Source organism: Apteryx rowi, unplaced genomic scaffold, assembly GCF_003343035.1.
Source record: "Apteryx rowi isolate R43461 unplaced genomic scaffold, aptRow1 scaffold_0, whole genome shotgun sequence".
NCBI lineage: Eukaryota > Metazoa > Chordata > Aves > Apterygiformes > Apterygidae > Apteryx > Apteryx rowi.
In genome coordinates this window covers 1,539,874-1,552,525 of record NW_020447195.1, presented here as the reverse complement: position 1 = coordinate 1,552,525, position 12,652 = coordinate 1,539,874, and the positions used below count along the sequence as shown (strand labels likewise).

The following is a 12,652-nucleotide window of genomic DNA, read 5'->3' as shown; positions in this document are numbered from 1 at the left end:
TGTTCACCAGGACAAATGCATGCATGCATCTGGCCACAAAGCCCTTTAAGCTTAGGGACAAATCAGCTAGCTGGGCATAAACACATTCTCCAGTAGAGTGTTTGATAATTTACAGAATTAGCAATCTTCTTAGGCAGGTCAGTACATTCAGCATCCAGCATGATTCTAAACATTCGAGAACTATTTTTCTGGATAGTTATTGTTGGATTCTATATCAAGTGGTGGTTGTGTCCTGTGGACTCTAAGCAGTTAATGATACCTTGGCAGATTCAGAATTAAGGGGAGAAGGTGCGACAAACTCCCTAAAGGAAAGATACTGAAATAGATTAGCAACATGAAACATTTTAGAAATTAGGATTCTCATTCAGTGACTTGGAAATCTGGGACCAAGCTACAAGCCCTTAATGCAACTTTTCCCATTTTCTGTTTATCCTTAGGGAATATGACTTTCTCCCTTTCCTTTTGTGTATCTGTTCAAAATGTTAGCCTTGAAAGTTTGGTCTTTTGACCATCATCTACTGTTCCCTCCTTGTCAATGATATTTTCACCCCATGGCGCTTTTTTTCCGTGGGTTCCTTTATAGACCATATATCCAAACCGCCTGCTTCAATCACACAGACAGGTCTCTTCCTTACTGGTGTTTATTTAATTTAATTTGGGGGCTTTTCAGTGTATGTTAAGTAGTATAGTCCCTTATAACATTGTTTTCTGCCTGTCCTTTGGCAGTGATGCTTGATGAGTGTGCCTTCTGGAGATTTTGCACAGTGGGCACAGTTCTTTGCAAAGAACCCTAAATATAGTAGGTTGCACTTTTAACACTGTTGTCTTTTAATTTCCTTGTGACTGTATTCTTGCTTTCCATCTTTCCCTTGTTTTCTTTCTTTTTTCTGCTTTAAACCCCTGCTGTTTCTTAACATCTCCAAAGCATTGAAAAGGTCAAATACTAGCTAATCTAATCTCTCCGCCCTCTCTTCTGCTTTAACAAAGCTTTTTAGCTTCCCCTCTCTCTCCTTTGTTTTCTTTTCCTTTCCTTCCCTTCCCCCTCCAAAAAATTCACCACTTCTATGTAAAAGAATTGCTCAAGCTGCAGTAGGAAATTCATTAATTGTGGCTTAACAGACAGAATCTACTGAGTTTTCCAGAATTACCTGTATATTGTTTTACTGGATTTGTACCTCCTGTTTAAATTATGCGTATGGGCAAGAAAATAGAGAGAAAGGTAGTTCAAGCTTTCCCCTCCTGATTTGTTTCTAAAGGAACAGATAGAATTCTTTTGTTTATCTTAGCAGAGTAACCTGGTGGCTGAATACAAATGCTATATTCTGTCTGATACACTTTCTAGGTTTTTGTCCTCGTTCTGCTAGCTAATGACTGAAGGTTTGTAAACTTTTGTTTTGCGTTTGGGCCACCATTTTCTTGAGTCAAGAGGATAGGACCTTAGGCCTTTTCTAGAGCTGCTTCTGCTTCTGTCTGCTGCATGCTGATTCTTTCCCTTAGGTCCAAGTGTGTCAGTTTGGCAGAGTTCCCAGTCACCATCAGCATTACTGCATTCCCAGAGTAAGGTCTTGGTTAGCACAAAGCATTGACAAATACTATGTATTTAGTTTTACTCTCTTGCTGTGCTTCATAGGGATTAGGATTTTAGTTTTTTGAATAGAATAATATTAGAGTAGAACAGTCCATTAATGAGAGTAAATGTTAATGGCTGATAGTCCTCTCTTATGTACGTTTGCTGCATGGACAAATCAAAATTTGGATATTTTTACATTGGGGGCTGGTATTTCTGAGTGGCATAGGGTTTTAGGGATACAGTAAAAAATAAACCTATCTTGAATCGTTTGAACTGTTAAAACTACTGCAAGTGTTCACTTTAATGTCACGCATTTCCAGTGTGTTCTTGCTGCTGTAGTGGGCTGTACGATTCCCTTTATAGCAGCACTGTTTCTGCTACATTCCTAAAACAGAACAAACTGCCAGTGTAATCCATGAGCCTTCCTGCTCTCTGCCCTGAAAAATGGTGCCAAAGCTAAAAAGGGAAAATGCTTCCAGCAGGGACTCCAGAATTACTTATGAGATGAACATTTATACTCTGGGCTCTTAATCCACTGGTGCAGACTAAAACACAAGTACACAAAAAATGTAAGCACAGTGATAGGATGGTTTGGCAGTTTCCCTGAGACAATAATTGCTATCTCAGAAATAATCTGAATTCAGTATGGGACAATGCAGAGTAGGTTTATTAATTTTATTGAGTTGCATAGGTATGAGTCATGTCAGTTCTCAAGCAAAGAGGTTTGTGTGTTAGAATGGTTATGTCATGAAAGGTGCTGGTGGGAGCTAAAGGAGGGGGTTAGTTTTATTTGTGGTGATTGTTTTAGGGATCATTAGCATTCAGGTAAAGTTAGAATGAAGTGCATATTTTGTTGGCAACTGGCCTTGATTTATGGGAGATGGTTTCCTGTAATTGCTTTTGCACTATCCTAGATTCTGCATCAAATCATTTCAGGAGTGTAAGAATGTTTATTTTGCTTTGGTTATTTTAGCTTGTTATTTGCTAATTATTGTTTTAATATTAAATCTCTCCCTCTACAACTCCATTTGTTTTTCTTTTTTTGCATAAATAATTCTTTGATAAAAGGCAATATGCTTCAGAATCAGCCTTTTCATCTACAGCTTCCATTGTAATTTGTTGATGGCTGTAGAATGATAATACCTAACTACCTAATACAGATGCAAAATTTTGAATACAAGTGTAAAGGCTGGTTGGGGCCTTTGTCAAAATTTGGCCTTTAAAATCTCCATCTGGAGTTATGCCTTTCTTCCTTCTTGGCATAGTGATAAATCCTCCCACTTTCACTGCATTAGGAAAACAAACTGAATCACAGGGTTTTGAGGAACAAAATGAAAGCATTTTTGAATAAAATGTTTGGGAATTGGCCCAAGATCAAACTGGTCGTTCATATGCATTGTATTCTAATTCAAGATTACGTGCCATTTTCTCATTTTGTTTCATTTGCAGAATTTTAGTAGAAGATAAAAGCTAAAACAAAAAATCTAAAGAGTTATACTAATGTTTATGTGAAAGCAGACTGATACCATACCGTATAGAGAAATCTATTTCTTTTTAGGGCCCATGTCTTAAAAAGTACCAAGTCCTACAGGGTTAATAGACAGGAAGCTGCAGCTGCAGCCGACTAATACGGAAGTCAGATTTTTGTTTAACTGACAGCCTTAGCAGGCCGAAAGGTGGGGGCCGGGGAGGGGGAGGAATTTGAGAATACAGTATCTGGTGTGATACTGAGATTTTTTATTATCCTCTGCAGCATTTTTATAAACAGGGAAAGCATGCATTGAATGCCAGCACTCTGTTTGACAGTGCATTTAAAGTTGTGTAATAGCTTTTTGTAGAAATCAGACATGAAGTTTTTCTTATTTAAGACTGTGCTTATCACAGTATCTAAAGAAATTACATTGTTGCTATATGGTTGCTACGATAGGTGTTAATATATTTAAATTCTGGAATATGAGCATTCTCTCTGAAATTTCAGTATTTAATTTTGGTCCGTCCTGTGCCTGTTCAGTTTCAGTGTTTTCTTTTCTTTGCAAAGTCTGGCTTTCTCTATGAGACACACTGCAGAATAGCAGCAAAGCAAATTTAACTTTTCGTTTGGAAAGAATAGCTTTTGTGACCTGGGCGAACTCTCCCTTCTGCAGGTTTAAAATATCCAAATGCCTTCAGTAATGACATGTTGAAACACATTTGCTCAGGCAGGCAGTTTGTGATCACTTCCCTCTGCTTGAAAATCTGTGTATTTTCTATGAGGAGCCCGCATTTGGGGTTTCTTTTCAAGTTTCTCTTGCTGAAACGGGCCTAGCTTAGCCTGTCTTCTCTATGCACAGGATGGCTCCTGCTTGCCAGAGCTGCACAAAGATAATCGCTCAGGAAGTGTTTCAGCCAATCCCCTGAAGCTTTACATTCGGATTTACCAAAGTAGCCAATCCAGGATTAGCTTTTATTAGGAAGACAGATCATCAAGCTGAAGTGCCAAGCCCTTTCTGTCTGAGTACTGAGAGCCTGTCCTCCATGTTTTATAAGTATTGACATAACACTGTGTTAACAATGCATCCACAGAGGTAAGCCTTACTTTTTACATTTTTTTTTCTCTAAGACCTATGAGTTGTGGGTTGAGAGTGTGATTCTCTGTGATTTGTTGTGCAAAACTCACACCACAGCACTTTATTAAGTTGAAACTGTTTAAATTTGCTTTCTTGGGTCACATGGTTAGTAGCCATTAGCCACAGCTTTATTTTGCAGACTGGCAAAACCTTGGCATACCTACTTCTTCACAGGAGGATGGTGTTTTTAGAGTTTATCAAGATCCTGGTATTCCAAAGAAGCTTTCTCTCTCTGAGCAGTTTGCCAGCACTATTGTCTGTTGTGTCACATGCCTGCTGAAGAGAAAATGGAAGCTAGGGAGCAGATGCATTTAACTGCCCTACAGGGAGTCAAGCAGGGATAATGGCAGACAGAAGAACAGGCAAGTTTACCTTTCTAAACAGTGAATGGAACAGCTAAGATAAGTTATCTCTGAGAAAATATGGGATTTTTAAAAACCTAGACATCAGCAAAAAGTGCTAATGGCAGATTGTAGATATTGGGCCTAGGTGGTGGTGTGCTGTTGCATCATGTTTTTTATGCAGCTTATCTTAACTTAAAATGATTTTTGAACTTTTTTTCTTGCAGGAATAATTAATACAATGTGTTTCTCTTTCTGAGGGACAATGTATGGTTAATATTTTGTTCCTTTAAAAGGGAGTTTTTATGCTGCAGATTTTGGAAATAGGTTGCTGCTCAATAAAATGCAGCAATACATCTGTTTACAAATCTGATTCTTTATGGAAAATGTTTTTGAACTGTTAGCTTTCTTCTTTTACATAGTTCAAATAAACTAATGTACCTTTTATCTGTGCCTTTTTGTTTTACACTGTACCAGCCACAGTTCTGTGTTGTGGAGTCCAGAGGATATAAAATCATGTGTGGTTCATGACAGTAGTACATGTTGTTCGTTCTTGTTTTTTGCCTTTTTTTTAACTTTTGGTTTAATGCTGCGTAATTATTTCAAAGAATTCCTTTTTGATCAATTCCCAAATCTGCCAGCCTGTTGTATCTTCTTAACTGGAAAAATGAGATGGGTGCTTGAACAGTTGGTAAGTAAGCAGCATGCTACTCTCTGAACATTTTTAATAGTTTTCCAAACATTTTGTTTTTAGTGGGTCAGTTAGTGCAGTAGGTGAAGTAACGTTAGTGGTTAGTCATATAAAAATTCAGGAGATTTGTTTAGCATCCATTTTAAGGGACTTGTTCATGTAAACTGCTCTAATTTGAATGCACTGTTTTTTTGATAATTTGCTTCTAAAGTTTGAAGCTTATACTTCCTGTTTACCTAAGGCCAGTGAAAAATATTCTACTTACTCTTTGTTCATAGATCCTTAATTACCATGCTTGTAGGGTAGAGCACAGTTTGGTCGTTCCTTAGGCTTTTGAGGTGTGATGAATGTGCTAGTACTCAGCAATGAAATGACCTTAAACAGTTAAGTAAATAATGCTTAATGAGCATGTGTTTTTGATAGTATACAAAATATAATATCAGATAAACTTGCTTGATTTATAACTAATTTTAAACGTTTTGTGCCCTTTATTGACATTTTAATTGCAACACTTGCATGCTTGTTTTAACAAAACGCTTTTCACTGAACACCAATACAGTTATGAAAGCAGAGCAGGGATGCTCTTTGGTGCTTTTAATGTAATTTTTGCATAGTTTTTAGTAGTCCACATGCATTCATGATTTTAAGAAAGAACTTTGATCTAAGGTGGCTTTGCAAATGACAGTTACTAGGCACTGATACTTGCTAACTTTTATAGAAGGTTGCCATGTATTTGATAACATTCTGTAACCTAGCCATATACCTCTGGTTACTAGTTTGCCAGGATGAATATATTTCTCTGAATATCTCACTTTTCTTCTTTCCACCCCCCCACCCCCCCCCACCCCAAAGGATTAGATGATAAGAATGCCTTGTTCAGTTCGCAATCTAAAACACTGCTGGATTGTACCCCTGAGTTTCATGTGATAGGAGTTTTGTATGCACCTTTATTGCATTTTTCAGCATAGAGAAAGGTGCTAACACAGCTAGGAAGTTATTCTGGTTTTTGTTCTTCAATTGCTAAAAACAGAAATTACATTTGGACATAATTTCCATAGCAGTAGTTCATACACATTAGCAGTTTGCTTTGAGTCTTAAATATTGCACAACATTATATTTGTTTAATATGAGGAAGCAGGAGTAAGTGATCTGCAATCAAAAAGCTTGTATTAAAATGGCTCCCACAGGTTTTGTTAAACTAGGATCTGTTTCAAATCTGCACCTCCAGACACATTGCTGACAGTGAAGCATATTTGTATAAGCTGCCCTTGTGCATGTAATGAAACGTAGCATCGTGAGTCTGTTAAAGTTCACTATTTTTAATCACTCAAATATAATTCTTTTATAGTTCACAAAAAATAAATGTCTGCATTGCAGCAAGATGTCCGAGGCAAGGTAGAGACAGCAGTGTTGTTTTACAGATCAGCCCAATCGCGCTGCTCCATGGAGTGCTTGAGCCAATAGAAGCAGAGGGTAGGTTAAAGATTGACAATTGCAGTGGCAAGACTGAGAAAGGCCTTCTGGAAATTTCTACCATCTTTGTTCCATCTAAGTAAAGCAAATTCAGCCAAGCTGAAGAATTTCATATATTTTTGGTGCTTTGTCAAGGTATGATGTTATCACTCACTTTCATAGATTGCATAATAAGACGCACTCTGTGCTGTTTTTCTGCTGTTCAGGACAGATAGAATGTGGGGTTTTGTTTAAGTGATAGACACAGGGGAAGAAAAGAGCACGTATTCTTTCTACCCAAGATTTTGCAGGGCTGGGTCTTGTTAATATCACAATTAAACAGAACATGTATGAAGCAATGTAGCTGAGGTTTATTCAGCTTATAGTAAATGGCCATTATTCTAATGTAACTAGGAGTTAATCGTATAATTGCACTTTAAATTTTCTGGCTACTAAAGAGGAATTTGAATTGCCCAGGATGAATATGATTAGCCATTATTATTTAGTGCCAACATCCAGTTACTTTTGTAATTAGCTGGACAAAGAATGCAGTGGGGGAAAAACAAAAGAGTGATCTGGATTATAAATTACAATGAAAACAGTGGCTTTTTAAAAGCTACATGCCTCTTTCATTCTTTGCAGACAAACTGTTTTAGTTGGAAGCTAAATAGTGCTAGGGAAAAACTGAGTGACTTTTTAAGCAAATGACACTACTTAACATACTGAGAATGAAAAAAGTGCAGAGTATAAACCACTCCAAGTGTGACATTTCCCTCCCCCTCCCCCCCCCAATCAGGCAGGAATATTGAAATGTTTGCAAAAACCTAAACTGAAACTAAAGAGGCATATACTGAAAGGGACTTCATGTTCAAAAATCAGAAATTGGTATACAGATTTTTATCTCTATATTAGTGTCCACAAACTTCATTTGTCTCTTCTTCCTGAGCCGTCTCCCATTGTGGGATATCAGTTTTTCTTGATTTTTTTTTTCTTTGTTTTCAAGTGTATTGGCCATGTGGATCCAATAGCTGAAAAGTAATAGGTCATGGTCAATTTTCCATAGTAATAGTGCAGCTCCAATGTAATTGGCTAAGGGGTGATAAATCTTCGTAAAAGATCCCCTCCTCCCAGTCTGGAATTCAAGGTATTAATTTGAATCCCTTAAATATCTTGAAGGTTGGACATAAACCTTTGTCCAAATAGAATGTAGTACTGTTCACTAGGCCAGCAGTTTTCAACTTTTGTTATTTGTGGATCCCTAACATTTTTCCCATGGGCATATGAATCCCACTCTAGTGAATTTAAGCCAATTAGAATAGATTTGATTTACTTAATTATTGTTTGCAAACCCATTAGAAGTAGTCTATGGACTTTGAGGGGTCTGCAAACCACAAATTGAAAACCATTGTAGTAGGCCATCTAGCTTGGCCCTTTAAAATGGGTTTAGAACTTTTTTTTTCCCCATATTTATTAACAAATATGTCTTGTATTCATGGGTTAAAGTCTAACTTAGAAATAGCTGCATAGAAACTGAATTTTATTTATTTGATAGAAGTTGTCTGTCATTTGGAGCTTAACCCTTTATTGCCAGTTGTCATGGTACCTGGGTTTCATACTGTGGGATTAAAGCCATGTTATAACAGGATGTTAATATCCTTAATATAGCCAGTATAAACCTTTGTTTTCAAACAAGATTGTTCTCAAATTAAGTTGTTAGGTTCTGAAATCTTTAACTATTCTGGTTGCCTTGCCTGGGCCTCAGCTCTATAGTTGATAGCCTACAGAGGACTGTGTGTCACCAAAGGTTTCCCTCCCTCCCCTGATTTTCTATTTTGTGGAGCTAGTTTAAATGTACACTGAATAAGAATAAAGTTTAAAAAGAATCTAAGTGGTCTTTAAATTAAAAAAAAAAATTTTTTTTTGCTTTGCATTTTGTCAGAAGTGGCTAGCTTAAACATTACTGTATGTATATAGCTGAACAAGCATTTTGTGTATGTTAAATGCATAATACAAATTGAGCATTTTGCAGGGGATTCTGCAAAAGGAAACATAAAATATGAGAGACTCAAACCGGAGAGTGAATCTAAAATTGAGCGATTTCCTTAGTAACCTGTGACTTCACAAAACTCCCTGTCTTGTGCCTTTTTAGTTAAACATTTGGATGTCAGGTGTCCTTTTGTCATACTTTACCATTTCTGATATTTAGATGCTTGCTTCGAATATAGCACTGCTGTTTAAACAAGAGATACTGTTATTGAATAAACTGCTACCATTTTAGCTACAGTACAGGAATGAGGCAGTGCAGTGCTGTCAGACGCCATTTTAAGAATCCTGCATAAATAGCATAGCTACCGATGAGTAAGAGACTGTTATAGGTGAGTGCTTATACAAAGCTGCTATTTATTCAGCAATGGCATGCAAATATTTTTTTCAATTTTTTATTGAATGCAGTTTTTTGAAATCATTATTTATATTTGCTACTCACAAATGTGATGTGGGAGAGACAGGAATTATCTTAAGGATGAAATTCAGTTTTAGTGCTTATAGTCTTAAATCAGTGTTTTTTGTTTTGTTTTATGTTAATTAAAAGGAAAAAAATAATTCCATAAATATATAGTTCTTGAATTTAAATTAATATGTTTATTCCCATATGTAGATCTAGTCCGTGTATGTGGGCATTGGCTGTTTTGAGTGGTTTTCCATATCTGTCAGTTTTTCTTGGTTAAATGTCAAGGTGCAGTAGTTCATCTGCAACTTTTAATTGCTCTTAGTTAATATAGATTAGAGCAGTCTTAAATATTTTTGTGTATGTACATTTTTTCAGGTAAGTACTACTACTGCAGGAATGATTTTCCTAAATAGAAAAGTCAGTATTTTATTTATTGCTCTGAAATTTGAAAAACTGAATTTCATTAAAAAAAGCTCTTTTTAGTGTAATAAAGAACATGTTTTAAATATCATGCAGATAAGTTCCTTTTGCATTTTTTAGCTAAGGATCAATGAACCCTGTATGTTTGTCATCCTTATTTTTTTTTTTCTTTTTGTCCCCCAAAATCCCTCAAAAGAATAATCTGCACCCCATCTCCCCTCATTCAGACATGTTAAAATAATTTGTGTGAAACAAGTTAGTTTTAATATTAAGAAACAAAATTTCATTTTTTTTTTTTAGTAAGCCTTGTCAATATGAGTATGGGAAGTTTTAAATGATTAATGTGTGTTCTAGTCAATTGACAGTGAAACTGGCAAAGCTTAAATTTCAATTATTTTCTTAAAATATGTTCCTCTGTGTTCATTAATTTTAATAAGGAAATAAGAGTAGCTCTCAGAATGATACAAGCTCAGCTAGGCACTTAATTGAGTATATACCAGTATTGTTTCTGATCCGCAACCTCAGGGCATCACATTCATAATACACATGCATAATAGTAATGCATCCTGACTGAAAGAACAGCTCTCAGTCCTGCAAAAATGAAATCTCTTCCAAATGCAACTCTTTAGAATGGTCTACTTGAGCAAACAGTTACTGTTTCCGTAGAAGTAGATGTTTGCACTTATTTTGATGCTCTTTTTAATTTTCTTTTTATTTTGTTGTGGGTAATAGTAAGCTGTCATTAAGGACCTGTTTTTCTTGAATTATTTCACTTGAAATCTTTTGGTAATGAAATTTCTGGGGTCGGAAGTTTGTGATGTTTAAAGCATTTTCAGAATATTACTCATATTGGTGGAAGGTGCAAAGGTGAAGAGATCTTTCAGCTTTAGAAAAGTTAGTGTAAACTTGCTCTGAATTGCTAGCCTTTATTTATAAACTTCAGTCTTTAAGATTACCACTATAGTCATCGCTGCCCCCATTCAAACAATGTCATGTTGTGCAAGTCATAATACATTACAGCACATAAAACAATGGGAGATGCTTCTGAGGGTCAGCATGAGTTTTAAATATCTTTTATAACAGTGTTTAATACATTTATTTAACTCCTCTCCCTCTACAACATTTTGAATTTTTCAGAATAATCTCAGTAATTTTCTAAGGACACAGTCTGTGCCCTTAAACAATTGAGTGAGATGACTTGTAGCAGAGAAAATCTAGATGCAATCTGTTCTCTAAGGCTCGGTATTCCTAATATAGCAGGTATTTGTTGATTTTTGGTTTAGTTATGGGTGAAGCAGAGAGGTGCATATGTTTGTACAGGATATGTGTACCACCATCGGTAACAGAAATCAAGAACATTTGTGTCTAATGGTGAATGCATTTTTTATTGTTCTTTTAAACTTAACATCTTTGGAGAAGCTGTCTTCAGACCTCACATATGTCTGACTTTTATATGATACATCAGAGAAGTGTCAAGTTAAGATATTTTGTTATCTTGGAACTATTTTTGAAGCTTTTTTTTGTCTCTATAGATATATTGAAAGAACGCTTTAGAAGGTGATGAAGGAGCTGGTTGAATTTCCTAACTTAGATGGGGAGAAACAGATTTAGAGCTGAAAAAACCTTACATACTGTAGCTAATGTGTAGGAGTCCTGACCTGTAGTATTCCCCCTGTGCTAGATTTGGGGCCTCAGGTGCAGAGTGTCCTGGGTCAGCTATGTAACACCCCGTGCTACTTCAGTCTGGGATGTACAAACAATTTCTGCTACTATGTTGCTGTATAGATCTGCCATACACGTTTCTCAGCCAGGACTCTTGCACAGCTCTGTGCCGCTTAATACTGACTTGTAGCAACTAATGTATCCTTCTTGTCTCTTGTATCACCTTCTGCTAAGGTTTGGTGAGCTGAACAAAATACCACCTGATACATTTGGATGAGTCTGGAATGTCATGATTGATTTAACGAAACTTAAGTGTGAGCTGCTGCCAAAAGGGTATTTCTCTTTCCTCTCTCCCCCCTTCCCCACAGGCAGTGCGCTCCCATTTCCTCTTTTCTGTATGGCACTACTGCTCATGCAGCTGCACAGTGAGCTAATCACAGAACTCATTCAGTTAAAATTAACATTTGATTTTTTGGAACATAAAGTCAGGGGTTGGGAAGTCCATTCCTCTTAGAAGCAACCTGTGTAAAACAATCCTGAGACTTCAAACAGTCTTGTAATGGCTTGTATGTTGTAATCTGTGGCTGAACCTGGATCTATATTTTAAAAGCAGGTAATGCATACAGCTAGCTTACTTCATTGTCGATAGAATTAGTTTGTATTGTTACATACTTACAAGTTGATTTTTTAATAGTTTTTGTTACAGTTTGGTGATAATATTGAAATTGGGTTTTAAAGGGGGAGGGAGAGAAAAAAACCAAGGTACCATGGGAAGAGAACAATCAACCCATCCTGTAAGCCCATCCTTTCCCATTGCTTAGTACCCATTGGAAAGAGAATGGGCAGAGACAAGTGGTGCATGAAGTGTTTGGTGTCTGCAATACACTGCCAGGTTCTCTTTGCTAGAGGCCCTCTGGGAAAGGGTGTAACGAATGTGCAAGTATAATTGATCTGCCCATGCATTGTAAATTGGGGAGCCTTGTAATATGGTCAACTATGCTATGCATTTACCAGCATTCTGGTCACGTGGGTGCCTTTCCTTCTTCCTGGAATAAACTGCATGGCCACAAACTGGGAGATTGGATACTAGTAGACTAGAATTTCTCTTCATTGTTTCATGGCTTTAAACAGCTTAATTTGTAAATTATTGATACATATGAATGAGAAGTATAGAATAAAGTTTTCCAGAATTGATGGGCCTTCTCAGCTTTGGGTCTTCCATACATTGAACTTGGTTCACTTATGTTTAAACATTTTGCTGGCATAACTGTCCTGTTTAGAAATATGAAAGCAATTTCAACCTAACCCCCCTGGTAGTTGATAGCTGATTAAAAGTAGTTTTGACAAATACCAGTCAAAAGTCTTTCTGCTGGTAAGTTTTACTTTGTTTAGGGAACTATTTTAACTTATACAAAACTCTTGCTAATATAAACTGTTTGTCCACCTGGAGAGTTTTTCTGT

General features: G+C 36.5%; 1 protein-coding gene across 16 annotated transcripts in view; it reads left to right on the top strand.

The window, feature by feature from the left end:
- ZMYND8 (zinc finger MYND-type containing 8) overlaps window positions 1-12,652 on the top strand; it is an 88,957-nt gene that overhangs the window by 16,547 nt on the left and 59,758 nt on the right. For 8 of the 16 annotated variants that reach the window (XR_003254104.1, XR_003254120.1, XR_003254097.1 and 5 more), the window contains exon 1: window positions 11,426-11,524. Coding sequence is in view for 2 of the 16 variants with exons in the window: in XM_026069121.1 (XP_025924906.1) it covers window positions 11,481-11,524 (44 nt within the window). In the remaining 14 variants the exon portion in view is untranslated. Of the gene's footprint in view, window positions 1-3,900; window positions 4,135-4,315; window positions 4,539-11,425; window positions 11,525-12,652 lie in introns of those variants that run through there. The other 8 variants (XR_003254138.1, XR_003254089.1, XR_003254024.1 and 5 more) reach the window with 5 other exon arrangements.